The sequence below is a fragment of the Catharus ustulatus genome, chromosome Z (assembly GCF_009819885.2).
Source record: "Catharus ustulatus isolate bCatUst1 chromosome Z, bCatUst1.pri.v2, whole genome shotgun sequence".
In the NCBI taxonomy this organism is placed as follows: domain Eukaryota; kingdom Metazoa; phylum Chordata; class Aves; order Passeriformes; family Turdidae; genus Catharus; species Catharus ustulatus.
The window spans coordinates 45137071-45162313 of record NC_046262.2 but is presented as its reverse complement, the minus strand read 5'-3'; the positions used below and the strand labels follow the sequence as shown (position 1 = coordinate 45162313).

General features: G+C 36.8%; 1 protein-coding gene across 2 annotated transcripts in view; it reads left to right on the top strand.

Moving 5' to 3' along the window:
• The window catches only part of ADAMTS19 (ADAM metallopeptidase with thrombospondin type 1 motif 19), a 166597-nt gene that overhangs the window by 59835 nt on the left and 81519 nt on the right, over nucleotides 1–25243 (top strand). For both annotated transcript variants that reach the window (XM_033085815.2, XM_033085814.1), the window contains one exon: nucleotides 15363–15468. In XM_033085815.2, coding sequence (XP_032941706.1) covers nucleotides 15363–15468 — 106 coding nt within the window. The remainder of the gene's footprint in view (nucleotides 1–15362; nucleotides 15469–25243) is intronic.

The following is a 25243-nucleotide window of genomic DNA, read 5'->3' as shown; positions in this document are numbered from 1 at the left end:
AGATTGGATGATGAGAAACAATTACAGCAAGTTTCTCCCAGCAAAGGCATAACTACAGTCTGGTAAATTTCCTAGGTCTTAAATGTTCTCTGACGTATTTCCAAGCTTGATGCTAGACAAAATTTTCAAAAACAGCAAAAGCATTTTAAGCTCTGGGTTTTGCTCTGTGAATTGATTTGCCCCACTGAACAAGAGATACCCAAAAAATATATCCTTTGTAAAGGAATGGTAATTTTTTTTTCAGTGCTGACATTCAGAGAACTGGGCTCATCATTTAATCTGCAGAAGATTTTCTGTGGAGATTTCCAATGTCTAACCTAATCCAAATCAGTCACATAACCTTTACAATGCATACAATTTTGTGTTCATACAACAGTCTCTTTTACAGCAAAATCGTTATAATAATTCACAGGCTTACATAGAGAGGAACACCTCATACAGTGAGAGCAGAACCATCTTTCAAGTGCTTTTATAGAAAAGCTAACCAAAGAGATGTCACTCAATTTTAATTCCTGGACTTACATTTCTTCTAAAAGAAAAACACTGTAGCTCAGATGTGTAGTCAGTAGCTGCAAATGCCTCGGTAGCTGCTTTATGTAACTTCTGAACATTGATTTTCTTCTGCAGAAATGCAAAAGTTCCCTAGGAAGCAATATTCATACTAGATAGCTGTACTAGATAGTCCAGTGTATCTAGATTAGAAATACCTTTAATACACAAGATTTTTAAAAAATAATTGGGAAAATTTTGATTTCTACAGTCTACAGAATAAAATTTGCTTTTGTTGGTGAGTTACATGTCTATAAGTACAGTGAACAGATCCTAATTAATTGTGAATGCCAATAAATGTGAAAAAAACCAAAGCAAAATAAGTAAATAGAATTTAGTTTACCTCATATGTCATAAAACATCAACATGAATTATGCATGCTTGGTGCAGTTTCTCAGGAACGCAGAATACCGACTACACTATATATGCTCAGTCATCAAATTCAGACGTTGCTGTTACAATCGTCAACTTTATTCTTATATTAAATTCAGTTCCAAAAATTAGTATGCTTCATGTTTCCAGCAAAACTCCTGAGATGCAATCCTATCTTGCCTCCTGTTTTACTGAGATGGAATAAATGACAAGGCTCCAGTGAGACCAGAGAGATAAGTTTTCACATCAAGATATACAAACCTTTGTTTTCAGGCGATGTTGTAACTCAGACACAAAATAACTGGGTTACAACACATCAGATTGTTTCATTTCCAGTGCTTTATTTGAAGTGTTTAAAGCTTAATTAATCTCAACAGTAGTAGGGTGACAGGACTGAATGGACACTTAATGGCAATTTCATAATCACTGAGCTTTTAATTAGCGACCCTTACCAAACTTAAAAAACAAGTCTTTTCTTCATTAAACAATTGGTCAAGACTTGTTGCAGGCAATGCCTTTGTTTTCTTTATTTTATGTTATTTTACTTTGAAGTAGTTAGTGAATGTATCTAGAGTGCTGAAAGTAATGGAAAAAAGGTATTTTCTGTTTTGTTTTTCAGATTATACTGCAGAGATCACTTAGTGCTTTCTTGCTATGTATTATATAGTCTGTCTCAGGAAGCAGTAGGGCCTTTGAGTGTGTTTAAGAGGATCGGAAAGTTAATTTTACATTTACTATATGTCTACATATAGTTTCAGACATTTACAATTAAATCTATGTAAATGTTAGAGTTGAGAAAAATATCTGACATTCTGTATTGAACTTCCATTGACCTCTGGATGTTCTAATTCAAGGAATTTTTGAGGCTGAAGCATGTTGCTCATTTGATGTGCAGGATAATTTTGTATATTTGTTGACGGTGTTGGTGTGTATAGTTGTCTTTGATACTATTTATTTGTATAATAGCAGTTTATTTGTGTAAAAGTTCTAAATAAAAAATAAATGCATTATAGTTAATATTGAAAGTGCAATCATTCCTTAGTTACTAAAGAAATAAACTTTTTCCGATAGTGTCTGTCTTGAAATAATTCTGAGATTAAACATGTTATTTTCTTATATCGATATAGTAACTATTAGGTTAGACCTATATCTAATTCCTGTTGCACATTCTAGTTCAGATTTAATTGTGCTCTTTCTCAGTTAACATGTGATCTTTGTTCTTAACATATGTTTAATTCCCAGTGTATTCAGGTACAAGATCAAGCTCTGAATTTGGTTCTTTACTTGAGTAAAGGGTGGTGTAATATGCCTGAGTACCATCCACAGGCTCTTGTAATTTGAAATTCTTTCTGTGAAAATGCAGTGAAACTTTGTCATTTTGTACAGATTATGCCAGTTCACCCTAGGTATATCTTTAATTTTATTTTGTTCTCTGTGTTTAGTTTCAACTTATCTGAGGTATTTAAAATCCTCCTTCAAACAAATTTGAAGTATAGAGAGACGTACTACATGTAAGAATTTGAACATTACTATGAATAGCATTTAAAATATTTGTTTCAACCTTGAACTTCAGAATTTTGTCCGTGGACAAAATTCCCATGTCCATCAGAAAAAGTCACTCCAAACTAAGGACAAAAGAATCTCATATATTAAATGGTGCATATTTACTATCTGTTGAAGAAAACAGAAGGTAATTGCAAGTTAATTCTCACAGTAATTTGTGTTTGTCTTGTGAATAGTGTGTACTTTCTAACTTTGTGTGGGGATCCTTCACTTAAGCATGCCAGATGGTAGAAGTGAAAAATGAGTGAAGCTTCAGAGCAATACTGCCATGGTACACAAGAGATGCTCATGCCAAAGATGGGGCAGGGCAGTGAGATGCAGAGCAGAGGCGTGGGCATGGCTTACTTAAGATTAGGCAAAATCTTTTCACCAGGAGAGAATTTACCATTTTTGCTATGCAAAAGATAAAAGCATGAGTGATTTAGTGATCCTCTCAGTGCATTAAAAAGTGAGTTATGTTTTGTGTCACTCTGTTCATTTAAATTGTTGAAAAACTGAACCAGGTCCAAGCAGCTGTGAGCACTTAAAAATATCTTTCATTGTCGCCTGGATTTTACAACTTCACTCATCTTTTATGGGGTTTTTAAATATGAAAAACATAAAATTGTGTGGGATGGAGCTGTAAATAATCATGCATCGGTTATAAGTTACTCTATATGCTATAATACCAGTATATACTCTAGATTAGTCCATATAAATAGTTGTTCTTGAGTTTATGTATCATGCATACAATTAAATTTTAAAAAGAAAAGAATAAAATAAAAATACCTTACAAATTAAAGGTATTTTGTAAAATACTTGTTTTGTAGCTAGCCATCCATTTTGCTAATGTTAGTCTTGTGTTCAGCTCTTCATATACTGGTGTATAGTATCTTTATCCCTTCAAAAGAAACGTTTGCAAAATTATGCACGAGTCAAAATTATGCAAGGGTCAATTTTATACAGTGTTGTACACTAGAAGATCCAGGTGTTTATTAGTGGAAATGTTTTCAAAACAATGTTTTCAGAGAGACAGGTAGCTCCTTGCAACTAATGTATCCGTTTATGTGTCCTGTAACTATATAATGGCAGGGAAAAATACAGTGTAATGGAAATATGTTGTAAAAAATGTGGTTTTTTGAAGAGTGGGTTTGGAAGTCAGTAACACATAAGTCCTTTAACTGTGGAAGAGACAAAAAGAGGTCTGTATTTGTGGAGAGAATTGCAGATGATCTATTCAACTGCATCTAACTTGTCAAATCACAAGGAAAAGTGCTCCACAAATGACAGCAGAATAGAACAGAGGGATAGGGCCAAGTCTCACTCTTCATTTAAATATCTTTGGGAAGACTTTCAGTTTGAATCCATTTCATAGCTCTCATTTGTGACATTAAAGTGGCAACAAGAGGGTTTTTTTGTAGTCTGAATCTATACTGAAGTTTTTATGTTCTCAGGGTGATAGTACCCTACACTGAATAAAACATCGAGTAAGTTTTCTCTGATTTCTCAAGCAGGGGCTAATGCTGCATTCTAATTCTCAATTACCTGCATCTTGCAGACTTTGCAAAGATTACTTTGAATAATGGGTACCCTGGAAGAAGACCTGATCCTCTCAGTCTATTTAGCTTGTTTTCACTGTACTCAAACTTCCTGAGAATTATTCCAACAAATTCCAGGAATTTATGAACTGAAAACAGTTTGCAAGAGCATTGAGACATGGACTTGAAGAAACTCATCTGATGGTGCCATTGGTCAGTTAACACTGACTCGTACTGGGACAGCATAAAGCTTTCATCACAGCGTGAAACATCATAGCCTTAGTTATACCAATGTAGACAAAACACAAGATGAATATCTGCAGATAACAGTAGTAATTTTAAATCAAATTATTTTAACTGAAAAGATGTATGGTGGAAGACCCTTCTCAAGATAGCTTTTCTTTTGTTCTCTTTTATCAACAGATGCTAGCTAAGCTATGCATCTGTTGCTGGTCCTTGTTTTCTGTACAAAGGAACAATTGGCTCTTCACATTTCCTAGAAGATGTGCTAGTACTTTCTGCTAAAAACAGCCCCAAGATCAATCACTTACAGTGCAATATCACAAACTGCAAAAACTTTTGGCCAGAGAGTAGTACGTTATGCTAAAAATCAAAGAAAAAACAGACCAATGCATCTTTCAATCCCACTAGCTGCCCCTTGTCTCACATTAAAGAGAGAGCACCATGGGGAGAGAAATCCTGAATATTTTCTTTGAGTGTGATCTCAGCAAAAGTAAAATAATGACTTTCACGTCACTTTTGAGTGTATCATAAAAACATGAGAAAGGTTTTATAGGAATCACTTAAGTTGCAGAAAAGAAGGAAATATTTTACTGTGCTAAAACCTTGTATGTCAAGGAACAATATTATGTTTCCATTACAGTGTCATTTCCATAAAATTGGTATAATAAAGTAAGTTGCAAAAGAAAGCAAGACGGTGTTGTTTTCCTCATAGTTTGTTGCAGGAAAAAAATAGTTCTAAATAATGCATTATAGGGTGAAAATTCTGTGAGTGGTTTCACACTGGTGTGTTGCATAGGGGATGGTACTAGCAAGAAGGCATCAGAAACTCAGTTACAGGAGAATCAGCTTAATAGGTTATCAAGACTGTAATTCTTTTAAGACCAGGAAAAGCATCAGTGATATATTATGAGTAGATCAAACTGTTAAGGGAAATTGATGTTACACAATCCTGGGAAACATATTCAGGAAAAAAAGCCTATTTGATGGACTGAGACAGGAGGTGAATTCAAAGGTGTTTCTATGTGTGTAGATGTATGGAACATGGGGGCACCTTTAGTACCTGCACACTTTATGAATGTGAGAACTGAAACCCAGATGTCAGGAAGGCAAGAAGAGAGATAAGCACCTGGGTGAATATTTTCACTAATGGCTGGATTAATTAATTCTTAATTAATTCCAGTGTATAGATTACTATGTGATGCTAATAGATTTTGATCCAAGTGTATAAAGTTGGAGGCTCGTAGTATTCTAAAATATGTTAAAGCAAATTCACACTGCACAGCAGTGGAACCAGTTCTGAAAACTGATTATTCTGTCTTGTAATGCAGGAATACATTTAGTCATCACAGTTTTTATGGAGAGAGTCAATTTTTCTTCAGAGGCAGAATCAGACACAAGAGAGAGTTGTAAACATATAACATTTGCATTTAAATAGGAGTGCAATTCTTATTTTCTGCTTTTTGTTTCTATTTACAAATAATGGAGAACATTAAATCTTGAAATGAGGTATACACTCAAGTTTTACAGCCAGTACAATTTTTTTTAAGCTTACAGAAGTGATGTCAAATTTCCTATAATTGATCTTAAAAACTAGGGTAACTTTTAAAGCCCCTTCATAGTTCCCCTGGAAGTCTAAGACCTGCACTTGCATCAGCATTTTCATCAACATGCTGTTTCTCTGCACTGTGCTTCCTATTTCCTTATGCCAGAGCCCATGACATCAAATGATGACTTAAAAAAAAATACTTTAAAAGAAAATGTTAGGGTGTTTTAATGTCTTCCAGATATTTAATATAATTTTTAATTGACCAAGTCTTTCTGTATGTTGTTTTTTATAAAAATATGTTTAAGTAGTGATTAAATTTATATTTTAAAAATGGTAATTTAAACAATTGTCAGCAGCTAGAAAGCATCCGATAGTAATGCTGTAACAAATTATTAGAAAGAGTTGTCCTCATCAAATGAGGTCAGTTTCTCTTTCTTAATACTGTGATTTCTTATAGTGTGGTATTCTTGGTAAACTAAAATGATCTGAGGAATAATTTGTCTCTTCAATGAGCTTCACAGAGAATTTTCATTTTTGGGAGCTCCTCTATCAAGGAGTTTTGTGTGGCACTATTAAACACAGATAGCCACTTACATATTCCAGATGTTCACAGCGGTCCCACTTGCTTCCTGATAGTTTCAAGAGCTACTGCATGCTCTGACATGGGATTAGTTTCCAGCAACTGAACAGAATTTGACTCAACTGAAAACAAGAAGGAAGAGAATATGTTTTAGAAAGGGCTAGTTCTGTATGGATGCTGTATAGAACAGTATTACTTTTTCTTCTGTCTTTGAAAGAATACGCTCTGTGGGGAGCAGTGAAATGCATGAGGATCAGAATTTGGTGACCAGGTTCTATTAGGTATTCCACACGAGGAGGGTTTAATGTTGGAAACAAAATGTACTTACCTGAAAACATTTTATGTTAGGTGGGATTTTGATTTAGCAGAATGATATGGCAGTATACTGAAATCAGTGCAAACCATTGTGTAACCATTGCAATATACTGTGGGATCACAATACAAATCTCATTCACACTATTGGCCCTCCTGTGCTCACTGTCATTATGCTGAGCATCCCCTGTGCTGGGAAGGAATATGTGTGTTAAAGCCTGCTCAAACCCATTGCTCTGTTCAAAGTTCATTTTGTCAGTTATTCAGTTTTTATACTCTCTTTTGGGCTGAGCTACATATGCACTTACCATATGCTGGCCCAGTTAATTCAACAAGCCATTCGCACTTTTTTTATTAACTCAAGGATAAACATTTCCACAGGTAGTTAATCCACTGAATTGATACAGGTATTTATCTAAAACTGGCTGTCCAGTCTCTCTTGGGTTCAGTTTTCTTTGCAGCAGCTGTGGTCAGTCATTTCCTACATTCTTTGCTCAGCTTCATAACTATATCACCCTTGCCCACCACACCTCCTTTAGAGGTTCATTGACCAGAAATCAAAAGGTAATTTTTTTAAATAAATAGATTTATTTAAGAAAAGCAGGTTTGGAAATGGAAAATGAAAGATGGGCTAAATAAAAATTAAGTAAGAACAAAAAGAAAAGTGAATATATGTGCGTCCACAGAAATGTAGAGACAGTCATGTAGCACTACACAAGTGTAGGTGTCAGTCTGGAGTAGTGGTGCATGCAGTCACAAAGGTAAAGGAATGAAAGGGAAGGGTGTGCTTTGGTTTATGTATTTCCCAGTCATTGTGACAATCCATTCATAGCAGTCTTTCCTTCGGTTATGTGTGGGAAAGCCTGAAAGACTGCCAAGCAACATTGTCACATTGCCCACCTTTAAAGAAAATGTAATTGTAGTACAAGTTGTGAAACAGAAAGCAAGTTTGAATTGTTAAAATTGCTTCCTGTGGTGAACTGCAGTGTTCACTGTCATCATCACCATTTTGTAGAGTAAAAAAGGCTTTTGCTGATGTACATAAACAGTTTTATGGTAGGAAGGAGGCCCAAACTCATGATCTGGTCTATGTCTGTCCAATCCATCTGTCCAGTCTTTCCAGTGAAAAGCATATCCTCAAGATTAACTTATTTACGCATGTATTTTATGCATGTATTTGATAAGAGCTGTTCTCATGCTAAACATGAAACCTGTTGCTGGCTCTCTAAGAAACAAACTGTACTAGATGAGCCTTATTCAGTTTTGTGGCCAAATAAGTGAGGTGTCTTCAAAGTCACATCTTATTTGATTGTATGCAGCAGTTCCATGAAAGTTTCATAAGGCACTCTTATAGTTTGCCCAGGTAATTTAAGGACTGAAAGTTTTTATTGTGTAAGTCCTAAAAATAGACATTTCCACTTCTGTCCAAATATTTAATTCATAAATTTAGATCAAGATTCTTATTAATTTTCTATACCATAGGAAAAAAGAAATCTAGAAAAGTTGTGAAAATTATGCATGAGGAAGTTTAAGTAAACTATTTCAATTTCTTAGAAGATTGAGTTACTTCTTAGAAAAGTTACATTTGGTTTTTCTTTCATGTTTGCAGTATGAGAGAATATGAAGCAAAGAAAATTTTTATTGCATAAAACTTCATATCCAATTTTTCAGATTTTCTTCTGAGTAGAATCATTTAGGACCTGTTCAACATTAATTATATACAAACTATTCAAGCTGGGATTTTTTCTCTTTATAGATTACAGAAAGAAGGTTAAATGAGGAGAAAAGGAAGTTGTGACTTTCGCAAATTTATGACTTTCTGCTTTTCATTTAACACTATGCAGTTTTCTTTTCCATCTGTGTCTTTTCCTGTTCATGCATATTTTTATTGACAAGTTTTCCACTTAGTGATGTTGCCTTTAATAAAAAAGGGGGCAATTAAAAGATTTAAGATTTTAAAAGTATAATGACTTTACTCAGTGACCATGTGACAGTGTGTTAGGCATTAAGTATTTTCCTTTACATTTTAAAGAATTTTTTATATGTGGCTTGTAAGTTAAAACACAAGACATGAGAATTATTTGTCAGTTTTTACATTACAATAGAATATCCTTGAGTCCAGGGCTGCCTTGCATCATGAACTAGGAATAATGGTAGCCTGCATATGTTTTCATATTATGAAGCATTCTGGAAAGTTCAGCATAAAACTGACAAAAAGAATTGTTCACAGATATCAAGATACTGAAAAGGAAGTGAAAGAGAAGATAGAAGTGTCGACAAAGTTAAGGAAAATACTAGTCTTTAGCCTATATGTGTGAAGTGGACTTTGTTACCACAGAGGAAAGAGATCAGAGAATGGTAAGGGCCAATTCTCTAAAAATCCCAGAACTGTTAGAGTTGGAACTTCTGGAGATCATCCAGTCTAATCCCTCTGCAAAACCAGGTTCACCTAGAGAAGGTGAAAAAGAAACACATCCAGGTGGGTTTGAATTTCCAGAGAGGAAGTTTCCACAACCTCTCTGTGCAGCCTCTTCCAGTGCTCTGAAATCCTCAATGTAAAGAAGCTTTTCCTCATGTTTTTCTTGTGTTTTGGTTATGACTGCTACTCCTTGTCCTGTCACTGGGCACCATGGAAAAGAGTCTGGCACCATCCTCTGGGCACCTGCCATCCCTGAGATCCCTGGTCAGTCTTCTCTCCTCTTGACTAAACAGGCCCAGCTCCTGCACTCTCTCCTCATAGGAGAAATGCTCCAGATCACAAATGACCTCTGTGTCCCCCGCTGGACCCTCTGCAGTAACTCCTTGTCGTTCTTGGGGCGCAGAATTGCATGTGGCGCTACAGATGTGGCCTCACCAGAGCTGAGTAGCAGGGCAGGATCACCTCACTCAGCCTGCTCTTCCCAATGTACCCATTGGTCCTCATGATCAGCTGAGCAAACTGAACCTAGTTAGGACTAATTAGGAAAGAAAAGAAAAGCACAGAAAAATCATTACGTTAGTCTTCTATTAATCCATGGTCCTTTTGACTATAACCATGTCTGGAAGACTGTAGTAGAACAAAAGTAACATGATATGCAGTGGGATGTAAGATGCCAGATACATGTAAATGACCTATGCCACAGGAGTTATTAAATTCGGTAGATCTTCTCAGTTGATCATTGCAATTGCTGGTAGACATCTAGGAGGGCATGAATTACTTTGAATAGAGCTTTGTGTTTGAGTTAGAATACCCCCTCTGCAATCTTAATATAGAAATATGTACTGTTCTAGGCAACTACACTCTGGACTTACTTGCCATGACAGGTCATGGACACAGGTAGATGCAGGTGAGAAGGAATACCCAGATTTAGAGAATAAGTGCTTTTCTGCCTGTTGGCAGTAGTTGCAGCCAGCCTTTAGCTCAGGGCATCCCTACATCCCTTGTCAGCAAAGGCCAGGAATGAGCAGTGGGGAAAATTTGCTTATTGTCTCCTCTGTGGATTCATCTTGGAAGAAATTGTTTCCATGTGGGCTGCATTTTAGAAGAAAATTGGTACCTTCCAGCACTTTTGCCATCCCATTCCCATAATAGCATCTTAGAGGCCTGTGGACTACGAAGCAAAAACCTTATAACACACATTCAGAATTTATTTTTGCAATTATGGCATACATACAAGCTCTCTATTTTTAGTCTGTTTCCCTACTCTAAGGATTAAAGTACAGCAGTTTGTTTCAAAGTGTGAGAGTAAGCTTAGTAGTCTTTTCTGAAACATAAAATCCCATACTTATTAGTACCTATAAATTAGTGTAGTTATTGATGTTCTCCTGAAAGCATGGATTTTCTAAGATATATATAAATCATAAAATAACAAATGACATGAATAAAATTTAAGTTACATTTGGAAATAATGCAACAGAAGCCAATTTGTTTGTATCCTAGTATTTTTTCTGATATTTTGCAGTGACATCTGTTTATGGAGACACAACACACACACACATATACATAAGTCCTCACTGCAGTATCTATTACTTTAAAAGAGAAGAAAAATATTCCTGGGCTTTACATTTTGTATTTGAGATTTCTGATTGTTAACTGTCTTGTTTTCACTACTACTATGTTTAAGAGCTGCTGATTCACAGACAACTGACAAAACTTGTTTTTCCTGGAAGTCATCTGTGACTCTCTTCAGAACAGCTTGTGCTAATTAGACTTTGAAGTGTTGGCTTGGTTAAAACTTTTTTCTTCTGCTTTTTAAGACAAGCATATGGTCTGCTAAAAAAAATAATTTGTTAGATTAGTAATCAAGTGCAATTGAGTAATGTTTTTTACCCATTGATTTGCCAGTTCATTTTAAATATTTTAAAAGTACTTTTTACTGTAAAATATTTATTTGTGAATCGAACACTGGATGTACTTGGGCTTTAAATTATGTTTCTATTGTAGTGGCTTATGACTTTTGTGCACCACTGATAATTCAAATTAAGATCATGCTATTGGAAGCTATGAATAAACACATAGATAATACAATGACAAAAAAAATTTAATGTGTTTTGAAACCAAGGAAGATCAAAGGAAAAGAAATTTAAGCGGGATAAGTAGCTGATTTGGGTGATTAGACTTCCAGAATATTAGCTCTATTTTTACAGTGCTCACTGTAAAAGGAAAAGAGTAATTTTCTAGCATTTTTAGAATGCATTATTACAGTCATATGTACATATTTTATGGTCACTCTGAGGAAGACCGTTGTTTGTAAGTTTGACTGCATGTCTCTTACTGTGATTCTGTTTGGGGCTTTTTTACTGTGGACTTTTTGTTCCTGGGGGCAATGCTGACAATAGCCTTTTTAACATAGATGGTGGATTTATGTTACAGGCAACTGTCCGTGGATGAGAAGGTCAAGCTAACAGACTTGCTCAGATACTTTAGTTGGTGAGCTGTTAAGTGTAACATCCTTGTCAGCTGAACTGGCACTTTTCAACAGAAAGGGTGGAGATGTGCGCCTAATTTGAAAGAATAAGTAGGTTGCTGATTTGATGAAGATGTTCATGAATAAACAAGAAAATATGTCATAGTTTGTAGAATGAAATGCCCATGCCTATGGGCAGCACTAATAGTAGGAGTAATTAACTACTGCTGTGACTTGGGCTTGGGGAAGAGTTCCACTTTTTTGAAGCAGCATTTATTTAATTTGGATATTTACATGTTTGATAAGAACTTGTAGTCGCTTATGCAGTTTTTCTCAGGCACAGAGCTACAGCTTTAATCTTTTAATTGATGTGGCATGTAGTTTCTTCTGAACTAACTTGAGAAAAAATTATCCACAGAAGAAAGTAATTAGAATATATTACACTTGACATGTATTCAATCAAGCTTTTTTTTTTTTAATAGCTTTTTATAAACTATGAAATACTTCCTTATATTGTCGGTGAAATGAAGTTAATGATTTCTAGCCAATACTTTCCAGATAGTAAGTATTTTAATTTGAAACAGTGTGTTGAGACTATGGGGTTCAGTAGGAGTGTCTTAATCATAACAAGGGAGCAATTGTTAATTCTTTTTTTGTTGCTGTTGTTGTTTTGGGGTTGTGTTTTTTTGGTTTTTTGGTTTTTTTTTAAATGTAGATTTAACCTTGGAGCAGTTCCAGCTGTGTTAATAAACCACAGGAAGCTGCAGTGAGCATAAATATATTTAAAGAAATTCTGTCTGTTACCTAATGCACAGGCGACTGAGCAAGAGCAGCTGCTTACTGAAGTCGGTTTCTTTTTCACTACATGTGAAATTCATAATCAAAGACAAGACATGAGCTTTTACATAGTTCACAGCTAGTAGTTGGCTGATTTACATCCAGTAGTTGCTGTTGAATGTGGCTTACACATGTGAGGCTGGATTTGTTTAATAGGGGAGAAACCATAAAGCATTAATTGCTTTTGATGCTTTCGGACATTTCTAGAATCAGCAATCTAAATTAAACTTGATGAAATTTAAATCTTATGTTTTTTCTACCAAATTTATAAAGTTCAAACACAATCCATTTTCTTCGAAGAACTGCAAGTATGGAAATATTTTTGGTGATTTGAGGATATATATGAACATTAGTTGAGTATTATATGAGTATTATATGATCAATGTATGAGTATTACTGAAAATTCCTTATAATGCTGACCACCTCTTCTGCAGAATAGGTGTGAAACTTGAAACATTCATCATTCTTTGGGAGTAAATGGGGGAGGGGGGCAATCAGAATAGTCGACAGAAACTGTAGTACTCAATACAACAATTAGTTGTTGTATGGAAAACCTACCGTTTTAGAGGTGAGAAGATCAGGGGACTCCTTTTCCCTTGAGAAAGCTAGAGATTATCATACCGTTTTCTGTTAGTACTTAGCGTCATCAGGAAGAGGAAGGTTTGGGAATTCCCTTTCTGTAGATCCCAGCAAGTTGTATCCAGTTGAGAACAGCCATCAACACTGCCATGACTGAGCTCCAGATGGCAACTGAACACCACACAGCTGCTTGCTCTCCCCACACGTGGGAAATGGGAGGAGAGAATTGCAAGGATAAGAGAGAAAAGCAATGGGTTCTCATAACAAAAATGTTTCGTAATTTAAATAAAAGTAACAGTAATAATGATAGTAGTGGTAATGAAGAGGAAAATAACAGAGGTAAGTAAAATCCAAGCAAGAGAAATGATGCTGCTGAAAACAGTTGCTCACCACCGACCAACCAAAACCTGGCCAGTCCCTGAGCATCAGCCCCCTGACAGCCTCCTCCCTGGGTCTTTGTGCTGAGCACAGTGCTACAGGGTGTGGGAGATCCTGCTCAGCTGGGCTTGTTTGTGCTAGCTGTGCCCCTTGCCAGTGGCGTGCCCAACCCCAGCTCTCTTGGTGGTGAGGTGGTGCAAGGAGGAGGAGGAGGAGAAGCCTAAAATCTGTGTAACCACTGCACAGCAATGAGTAGCATCTCCCTCTGTTATCCTCACTGTTCTCACAGAAACCCAAAACATAGTTACTTACCAGCTACTGTGAAGGCAATTAACTGCATCGCAGCCAAAACCAGTACAACAAGAAAAGTATTTCTGAATGTTTTGCTTTATAGTAAAGGATTGCTCCCAGCACTTCAAAATGCAGTACTAGGGTTTTATCTATGGCAAGAGTGCTTTTTGTGTTTTGTTGGACCAATTTTTAAGTTTACTGATGATGGCTGAAGTCAGGAGCCTGATTTCACTTCTCCTGATATTGTTACCAGCTGTACTGCTTCGAGCTCCAGCATTAAAAGTCTTACTATCTTTTTTCAGTTTGGTCATCAAATCTTAAAAAAAGGCGCATATAATTGTAGAACTACAAGGCAAGAAATTATTTTAGAAATATTCTTGTTTTTATTTCAGCTATTGCAGCATAACATTTTTTAAATAAAACACTGCATTTCAGAGCATTTATTATCTGATATTTATTCAAGTAAGTATAAGTGATACCTGCATTTAGCATGAGGTCTCCTTCAAAGGACTACATTTTGCTTTTTTTTTTGCCACATGACTATTCCCTATTTTGGAAACAAATAGTAAAAGTTGAAATACTCTGCCTTATTCAAATTTAATTTGTCTTTATTTTGTTCAGCCCTAGACAATATTTTTGGTCTAAAGTTCTGTGTTCAAGAGTTTTTAGCCAGTTCTTTTGAGGGCAACACTCAAAAGTTGGCAGAATAGTGACGGGGTACTACTACTTGTGGATGAAGCGTTGTGCTCACAGACTGACAGATACTTGGACCATAAGAAGAATGACTTATCTTATTAACTTGGAACGATAATTATGACTAAATTTCAAATACTGACAAACATTTCAAACTTGACCTTTACATGCAAATATCCAGCAAATATCCAGCAAACATGCTGAACCGGAGGGCACCATTCCATTGAAAGGAAGTTCCTGGGAAGAAGGCCAAACATTTGAAACAGTTCTTTGATTGTTTACTCCAAATTTTCAAACGACGAGCAATGACAGTTGTCCCTGCTAAATGCGTTTGTGGTCTGAAAAATTTACCATTATCCACATTAAGCTTCAAGCTTTCCTCAAGCTTTTACAGTTACATACACTCTACTTTTAAGAAACTGAACTTGAACTCAAAACCCTACCATTAAGGCTTCATTGGGTTTTTTGAAAACTAAGGTATTATGTAGTAAAAGGCATTATAGTCTGTATAATAAATATGTTTGACAGGCTGCAGTTTCCCATGAAGAGACATCTGACTCTTCTAAAGACTTTAAAAACCACTAAGATGCTGAATGCTTTATGAGTACTGAGTAGTGGCAATTGTAGGGGCACAACTCTGTGCTTTGCACTCTGTTCTTCTAAGTCTGTCAGAGGAAATACCTGTTCAGACATGTGCCCTATTGTTGTAGACATTTATTTTTCCTTTGCAGCAGTACTGACATTCATACAGGTGTTCTATCACATCTCATTAAGGCACCGAGCAACTCTTTTGAAGAATGCATTTATTTTATATTGCAGTCCATGTAATCATTACTGTGAGGTAGTATTACCACCGCTCACAAATTGTGTAAGTAAACCTTTGTAAGATATCTGTTTATGTACTTGAATGGCTCTGACCACAAAAAGGTTTCAGTTTTGTTTGGGTCTAATTATGCTGTAATATATAAAGTTAGTAATAACAAAAAATAATTTAATGTCGTGGTTGTGTTTCCTAGGTATAGCATACCTGAGTGGAATGTGCAGTGAAAAAAGAAAATGTATAATTGCAGAGGACAATGGTCTGAATCTGGCTTTTACAATTGCTCATGAAATGGGTCACAAGTAAGTATGTGGATATTAAAACCTAGTATTCATTTGCATGTCATACTATTACCATTTGACTAATTTGATTGCGTACTTCAGTTGTTCCTTTCTTTTCATAAGGAGGAGATTTAAATTAAATGAAAAATTCAGAAAATAGTGTTTCTGTTAATAACATGTATCGATACATGGAAGGGAGCCTAAGAAAATGTTTACCACTTGAAGTAATACAAAAGTCTTTATAGCTTCAAAATAAATAGATTAACTGGAAAGACTGCTGTTATCTAGGGGAAAACAGGTGCCCCAAGATATTTTTTCTTTGCTGACTATGGTATTGTGCAACAGATCCAACTCTAACAATTGTTGCCAACAAACATTTTAATGAGATCATAAGTTGGAAGAGCCCTTATTTAATTTGGCTTTCTCAGGATAGATCCCATTAAAGTGTAGAATAGTTATTGGTCTTTGCAGCATTTTTTTTTTTTTTTTCATTTTAGAAGAAGAAAAGGATGGCAAAATGAAGGTGGTGGTAACTGTCCTTCACAATTAGGCTGGATGATTTTATTCAGTCAGTGTCAAATATTTTAGTTCAAAGTGAAAAATTCTTATTTTGCAATAATAAAATCTGTTAATAAGAGTTGAACTTCACTCTTGGCTTCACTACTTGTAAAGAAAAAGAAATATAAAATGTCTTACTTTTAACTGAAATAAAAGGGCGGTATGTAGTACTCTCTGATTTTTTCTGCAGTTTCTGTGTCAGGTATTTGTTTATTTGTATTATAATGTCAGTTTCAGAGTGACAGCAGAGAGGGATGTTTTGCTAAATGTGTGTATCTTGAGACAAACACTTTGAATTAAATGTGGCTTGGTTTAAATTTCGTCAAAGCTTTCTGAGAATGGAGATCCTAGCATCTTACATTGAAACATGAAGTCAGTTATAAGAAAAAAACTGGAAATAAAAATATTTGTATTGATTTATTTTTTTCTGGATGCAAAATAAGCAAATATGGAGCAATTATTTCAAGATTGACACAAGTATAAGTTGCTGCATGAAATTGATCTTATCTGTTTTTTCTTTTTATTGCATTTTCATAACTGCAGAAAAAACTCGTGGTTAATGTAAGCCAGCCTGCTTGCATGATAGTTGCTATAAAGAAAAGACCTGAAAAGGAATGCTTATTTATGTTTTGTAGCTACATATCATTCTATTTCTCTTTTTTGCTGTAGTGTTTGCTGGTATTGGAAGAGGGAATGGGTAGAAGAAGAAGAATTATTTTCTCTAAACTTATTCCTATAACAGTAAACCAAGAGTAAGGGGAAAGAAACAATCACTGAATATGATCTGCAGATAAATTCACTGGTAGAGTAAATTGGAAAATTGTTTGACATGGGTATGATAATAAGAGATATAAGTACAGCTTTATGCCCAACACAATAAAAGTATTTTTAGAGCCTTTGCTGCAAAATTGCTGTGTTTGAAAAGAGAGACATCTCAATCAACAAGATTTTGCTCCCTGAAAAGTGGTGATATGTAAAGTTTTTGTGAAGTTATGGGTGGTTGTGCAATAGCAAATTTGCAAATGTGGGGTACTTATCTTTAAAAGTTTATGTGGTTACATAGTGGTAAGGTTTTTGTCTTGCAGCAATCAAACCTATCTGACTTCCTAAGGTCTTCTAGATGTCAAGCAGTACACGAAACAAGGTAGACAGAGGAGCTCCCTGTTGCTGCTAGCAGTTCTTCCAAGACTGCAGCGCAGGTCAGGCTCTGTAACCTGTGTTACATTTGTTTGTGAACTTGGAGTATCTTCACGTCTTTGTATTGCTGTTGGACTGTGAAAGAGAAAGGAATTTTCATGATCTTCTTGCAGGAACATGAAACTTATATTGCGGATACGTAAATCCTGGGTGAAAAAAAGTTACAAGGCTACATATGAAATTTCTGAGCTTTCAAATCCTTTCGTGCTAATTCAAATAAACTTAGGAAAAAAATCATGATGGTATTCCAGCTATCATATTCTCACAGTAGTAATGGATTAGAGACATCCTCACAGTTCTCTGTGGGTAATGTAACAAATATTTTAAAAGAGCGGAAATAAAGAATAAATCAAATTTTGTGTCAATTTAAAACACAGGGTGTTGATTGAACCAGAGATTTCTTAAAGAAATCCAAACTAATGAAGGCTTGTAACAAACCACATAGTGTATAAAAGGACTACCACAAAAATGAAAAGGTAGGTAGCCAGAGATATATGAGCAGCTGCCAGAAGAAATGAAAAGAAAGAAAACAAAGGAAAAAAGGGTGGGGGGGAAAAGGAGCATCCTCCAGTGCAAAAGATGCAAAGGCTTATTGGCATAGATTCCTGTGTCATGATGGAATCAGAGTCTGTCACAATCTGAAATAGACTGGTCTTGCCCCAAGGAGCGTAAGGTGGCACATTAGAGACACTTGTTTTTTCTGCGTCAATGTCTCTGCCAACCAATCGGCCCTGGCAATTGCAAAGACTAGAAGCAGTTAAACCTTTGTGAAGAGACAGTATAAAAATGTTTGAAGACAAACATCTGAATGTAGGTCCTGTTGAAAAGAACTTGAGCAGATTCAAATGTATCTAGAGTATCTCTTACGGATATTTGTCTTGCTCGTTCTTAACTGCCTCAGAAGCAGAGATTTAATGCTCACCCTACAGACCAGTCATAAATAGATCTTTTAACACATCATCTTTTCTAGAAAATTTTCACTGATTCTTTTTGAATCTTGAGTTCATTTAATGACTACCTTGGGGTTTTTTTGTGTGTAATATGTTTAACCATTCTAGTTACTTTAGAGAAGAGTCCAGTTCAGCAGCATAGAACCAAAAACTTTATCAAAAGAAAAAAAATATTTTATTAAAGAAAATAATTTTTCCAATTAAAAGAGAAATATTCCCAGGGAAATACAATGGCGGATTAAACCTTACTTTGTAATATGAAATGTCTTTGTTCTAGCCTTGTGTGTCAGAATGCAAATGGTATTTTAATGACATTGAGAATTGATGTAAGTCAGCATTGATTTTTGAACTCTGTGTAATCAGTCACTAAAAACTGTATCACAATAATGGATTTGGTTTTATTAAACATATCCTATTGATTTAAATAAGTTTACTAAGCAATTCAGTAAGTAGGTAATGAGGTCACATTACAAAGTAAAAAACTGACAACAGTTAATTAAAACACACCCTCTCTGTGTGGAGAGCAGAGAGAGGAGCTGGTGGTATTTAGGTTAACAAGCTACATGTGATTTTACTTAAATTATGGCTCTCTATGGCCTATAATTCCTTTTGAAGGATGGAGAAATAAAAAATAGATGTAAATTTCTGCATCTCAAAATACATTAATTAACAATTATTAAGTGCTCTAAATGTAATTTAGAATTTGTCTTAGCGACTTAAAGAAGAGACTGGTAGAATGTTTGAGAATTAATTTTATACACTTCTAGATTTTTTTTTGACATGCATTTTTTTGAAATATGAGAGGTAACTGTTACTAAAATTCAGGATATTGTAGCACATATTTTGTAGTGCTGAACAGGGAGTCTGTGGAATTTCTGAATCACCTGTTTAGGAGTTTATAAGCAAAAAGCATATATTCTTTGTGAAGATATTAAAAAGTTGTGTGAAATCCTGTGGAACTTAATGGGAGCTTTAAATGGAAGACAAGGAAATGTAATGGAGAGTCAGTTACTCCCCATGTTTTTCTTATCAGTGTTCAAAATAACATCTCAGAACACTGTAAAATCTGTAAGAATTATAAACACAAGGGTCTACCAATCTTTTTGAATGTATTAGTAATGTGGAGTAAGGAATATCATTAAAGTAACTAAAAAAAATGAGCTGTGGATAAAGTAAAATTATACAACTGAGCTTGTTTTTAAGGATGAACAAGATTAGCACATGGAAAGAAAATGTATTAATAAGATTTTATTAGATTTTCCTTATAATTTGCAAATATCTAATACAATAAGTATAAAAAGTCCAGGAGTAGTTGTGGTCACCTCTGCCGATCTAACTGTGAACAGTAAGGTTAATTTTAGTGAGGGTGAGTAAATGAAAGCATTTGATACATGACTTTTGGTCTTAGATGTTCAAAGTGTTTTGCATTAGCATTTATTTTGTTCCCTCATTGTTTGACTGCCTGACTGAAGAATGAAACCTTACTTCATAAGTGAGTGGATATGCAGATAGACCACCCTCTGTTCACATTTTAATGACTTTCCATTTTCCGTTTTGATGTCTTAAGAAAGAAGGGTAGAGAGGTTTAACAGGTTAGTGCATTGTTTTTCTCTTTTCTGAATACATATCTGTGGAAAAAAACAAGTAAGAATTTTAAGTCTCTTACCTTTTACCAGTATCTTGCAAAGGTTACCTTCACCAGGAGAGGGACTGGGGAATTCATTTGGAAAAAAAATAGAGAGAGAAATCTCCTCATGTATTTGTTTAGTGACAGCAGCTTTTCTTATAAATGATGGAAGAGTTCCTCCCCTTCCATTGCCTTCCCCTCTTCTGGGACAGATTACAAAGACAGTTTGTAATTCCTATTAACTCATGACAAGACTAGCTTGCTTTTGAAACATATCAATATTAGGACTGTAATTGTCAGTATCTGTATTGACTGAATAGACTTTTAATTTCTGAAGACAGAATTCGGATCAACAAGCCATGATCATACTGCTTCCATAGGAGCTTTCCCTTCTTACGTGCGTTAGTTACCTTTAGCCTTGCAGCATATTGTCCTGCATAATTATTTACAGTAAATTCACGAATACAAGCCGCACTGAGTATAAGCCGCATCTCTGGGTGTTGGCAAACATTTCGGTTTTTGTCCATAGATAAGCCGCACCCGAATATAAGCCACTTTGTCGTTCGCAGCGAGGACCTGCGTGCAATTAGTAACAGAACCGCGGGAGGGCGGGGTTTACTGGCTGAGCTAAGGCTGTGCAGGCTCGGCCCGCTAGGGGCCGCTGACGGGGCCAGGTGGCCCAGCCCGGTGCTGCAGCTCGGGGCCGGCCGCCGCTGCCACTGGGCTCGGTCACCCCGGGTCGGCGCTGCCCCGCGGTGGCAGGCAGGGATGGAGCTTCCCCTGCTCCTATGGCAGCGGCGGCGGGTGGGGACGGAGCTTTCCCGCGCCCATGGCGCCAGCGGCGGGCAGGGACGGAGTTTCCCCGCTCCTACCGCGGCGGCGGTGGGAGGGGACAAAGCACCCCGTTGGCTCCCCGGGCCACACCAATGGCAGCGCGGGGCTCCTGTCGGCTCCCCGAGCCGCAGCAATGGCGGCACGGGCTTCACCCCCACTCCCTGGGCCGCAGCAATGGCAGCGCGGGGCTCCCGTCGGCTCCCCGGGCCGCAGCAATGGCGGCGCGGGCTTCCCCCCCCCTCCCCGAGCCGCAGCAATGACGGCGCGGGCTTCCCCCCCCCTCCCCGGGCCGCGGCAATGGCGGCGTGGGCTTCCCCCCCCCTCCCCGGGCCACAGCAATGGCGGCGCGGGCTTCCCCCCCCCCCTCCCCGGGCCGCGGCAATGGCGGCGCGGGCTTCCCCCCCCCTCCCCGAGCCGCGGCAATGGCGGCGCGGGCTTCCCCCCTCCTCCCCGGGCCGCAGCAATGGCGGCGCGGGCTTCCTTCCCCCCCTCCCCGGGCCGCGGTAGGGGCGGCCCGGATCCCCCCTCTCCTCCCCGGGCCGTGGCAATGGCGGCGCCGGGCCCCCCCCGTCTCTCCCCTGGGCTGTGGCAGAGGAGGAAAGAGAGCTCTCCCGCCTCTCTCCCCGCCCCCCGTGCTGCCTACGGGGAGCCAGGCTCCACCCACGGTGCAACAGAGTAGCGATTTGTAACAATCGCAAAATGCCAACTTTACAGCTGCTCGGCTCAGCACTCTGGCAGGCACTTCTGAGGTTGTATTAGCCGCTCCTGATTATTAGCCGCATTTCCGGTTTAGGAGCAAAATCTTAGTCAAATTGGTGCGGCTTGTATTCGTGAAATTACTGTAATTATATTTATTTTACATTCTGGAAAACAGGATAAATTTGTTGGGGACTTTTTTTAAGAATGAATCCGAAAGCAAAAAGGTGGCATGTATTGAGATGACATGTGAGGATAATTATTCCATTGATAATCAAGCTTTATTCAGTAGTGGCCATAATATCACCCTGGGGTCCCTTTCTCTCAGAGTTTCTGCTTCTCAGCATCTTCACTCAGGTTATCAAGGGTCCCACAGTGTCAGTGGTGGCTGTGCTGGCAATCTGTCCCCGAACAATCATGCTTCCTTCTCTCTTCCATACAAACCCATGGGCTAGTAGAGTATTGGATGGAAGACACAGGGGAAATACTTGTCATTGTGGCTTTATTCCAGCTGCAGAGTCTCTCATTTTCCTCCAGTTGTTTGTTTCTTAAATTTTTCTACCCTTTTTGGCTAATGGTCTAAAGCTGGGTTTCTCAGTCCAAGATGCATTAGTGATATGGTATTAATCTATCTGTTCGTACTATCAGAGCTGTTGAACTTTGATTGTTTTGGCTGGGTTTTGTGACCACTGAGTTTTCTGTTAATATCAAAGTCATCTGAAGTGTAGAAATGGGAACCTTAACTTTGAGTGAAACAGTTTGAAAAGTACAGTTACTATTTGAAAAATTGAGCTTTGTGGTGATTTTAAAAATACATGCTCAACAGATACAGGCAATCATCTTTCCTGTACACATATTTGTGTCGTTGCAGTTTTACACAGAAATGGTTATAATTCACTGCTTTTTATGCATAGCTACATAAAACATGGACCTGCCTGTTGAAGAGGAGGCTCTGGGGGGAGCCTCTGGCACCTTCCACTACCTGTAGGAGACCTGAAGTAGAGCTGGAGAGGGGCCTTTTGCAAGGGCCCCTAAGTGACTGGACAAGGGGGAATGTCTTTAAACTGAGTGAGAGGTTTAGATTAGATATTGGGAAAAAATTTTTTACTGCAAGGGTAGTGGGGCACTGAACAGGTTGTCCAGAGAGGTTGTGCACTCCCCATGTTGAATTGATGAAGACTATTGGAATTCTGAACACAACCTGGTCTAGTGGAAGGTTCCCTGTCTATGGCAGAGGATTTGGAGCTAGATAATCTTTATTATCCTTCCAACCCAAACCATTCTGGGATTCTATGGTTCTCTTATTTTTATATTATTTTTTTGAATTGTGCTTTCTTTTTTCCTTGATACTTACTTATGTGATAAAAATTAACAGAAGGCTTTAGCTTTATATTGCATTTCAGCATTACATATTCCCTATTTCAAACATGATTTATACAAAATCACCCCAGTATTTTCATCACTCTTTTTTTTGCTGATAGATCAGGAAAAGTATCCATAAGGTAACTATTCTAAATTATTGCAGTTAAACTGACAGTGCACTGAGTGGTCTTGAAAAGATTTTTTTTTTTCTTTTTTTTTTTTCTGAAGTTCAAAGTATATATATTAGATGCTCAGCCATGCAAATCCTTGAGATTACCTTACATTAATTTTTTATGTTTAAGTGAATAAATTCTTTAAAAATTGATAGTCTCTTTTTTGCCTACACCCGTATTAAAGTAGACATCTTTGTTACACAGTCATGTACTTACGCTGACTTAAATCAGTTCAGGATTTTACTGGGCACATGGGTGTATCATTCCTAACTTCCATGGCCAGAAAATTATACAACAAAGTGCATTTAAGGTTATGGATGACACAAAATAATGAAGTTTGGTAAATACTTTGCATTTCTGTTTATTCATGCTCAAAATGTTTCTGGTATTAAAAAACCATGAAAAAAAAATTAGTTTTGTTGGTCCAGTTCTAATCAAGGAAAGATCTTTGTGCATCCAAACACATCACTGCAGTACCAGGCAGAAACAAAGCATCACCAATATTTGCTGGTAGCAAAACAGTTGAGGAAACAGCTCAGGAAGAAATAAAGCACTGAGGCAGGGAAGAAGCACTACATCAGCATTTTATTAACTTAAAAAGATATGATGATTTTTTACATGAATTTTAGATTACTCAACTCTTTCTCTGGCAAGGTGTTAAGGGTCATGTTTCTACCAGGCTATACTGTTCCAGCATGGGTTTATGTTAGGTTTTCCTTAGGATAACATTCATAAACTAAACAGTAGTAACTGAAAAGCATCTTACAGGATGCAAAGGCTTAATTGATATCTGATACCTCTAAGATATCTGTGAAAAAAATTGGCAAAATATCATAATAATGTCAGTGCTCTTTCTTAATACAAAACCTGTATTTTTGTAGCTCTTCACTGAATTTATGATAGCTCAAGGATGTGGCATGGGTGTCATATTTGCCAGAAGCCAGTACTTTTCCTGTATTATGTAATCTCTGTAAAAAGTTTCAGGAAGGGGCAATGTATATTTTCATATTATGATGATAAATACATCTGTCACAGCAAAGCTTTAAATTGTATAATTCAGTCAAAGGGCTGTGGCTCAGTAGTTTGTCTAGATCCAACACCATGAAGCATGGTTGTAGAAGTGTGGGAGTTACAGAGAGGAAAGCAACTGTTCAGCAAAAGCTGCAAAGTCAGCTGGACAGCAGCATACAGCATGTGTTAATATCCCTATACTAATATGTATGTTGTACTTTTACCCAGTTGTTTTGAAACTGAAAATGCAATCTGAATTTCCAGCATCATGGAGGATGAGTAATGATTCACAAAAGGGAAATCATAATTACATAAAGTTGTTTGTTTTTACTTTTTCTGATTATCTCATTTTTAACAGGAAGATTTAGATTTCCTTGTTCAGTAGATTTTTCTTTGAAGAGGAATTCTTTCCAAAAAAAATAATGTTTTACCATCTGCCATCATAATTTTTCTGGAGCTGGTCAATTACCTTTCACTTTCAGCTAAATAATTAATTTACAAGCTGAAATGTGTCTTATCCCATTTATTCAATGATCTGTGAAGCCCTCATGTTTTAAAGGACGTATAAAAAAATCATACAACACTTAATATTTCACTAACTGAGATTTAAAAAGCAACAAGCCAACATAGGTTATAAAATCCTCCTACTAGTCTGGTCTTTTAATACATTTTTCTCTATAAAGATAGCAGTGTTATAAAACATTTTGTTGAAAAAGTACAATAAAAGTACTAAAAAGAAAGTAGTGTAGCCTCTGTCTCTGTGATAGTCACATAAGGGACGTTATTTTCACGTATCAAATACATCCTCATGATACTGCAGAATTTCAGGTCAGACAAATTGGTGTGAAAATCATGGCACTATGATTTAATGATGCCATATAAGCGTTTAAACCTTGTAATTTCTGTATCCATATTTTAAAGTTTTGATCATTCTAGCGTACTATTGCACAAAATGATGGAAAAGGAAAAAGCAGTGGAAATAATAATGAAGATATATTATTAATAATACTTTTAAAAGTAATTTTTATTTTTAAGGTCATAGAATATTCATTATGTTAGTGATTTATTTCACAAAATGGAAAAATACATAGGATAATAGTTGCAGAGGATTTACAAATACTGTGTAGTAATAACTTATACTAGTATGAATTTTTAACAAATCAAATGGAACCTGATCCCATCACACATCACAGACAAAAACTAGCAGCTGCATTCAGAGGTTTACTTTCTCTTTCACAAGGGGAAAGTTTGCTAGTAATTTTCGGTCTGTCCTGAGCTCACAGTATGCTTGATCTGCAGTTCACACACATCATTACCTTATTCTATATATGACTTGGAATAAATAGATCCATTAGTATTTGGGAATCTATTAATTGTACTGAACATTC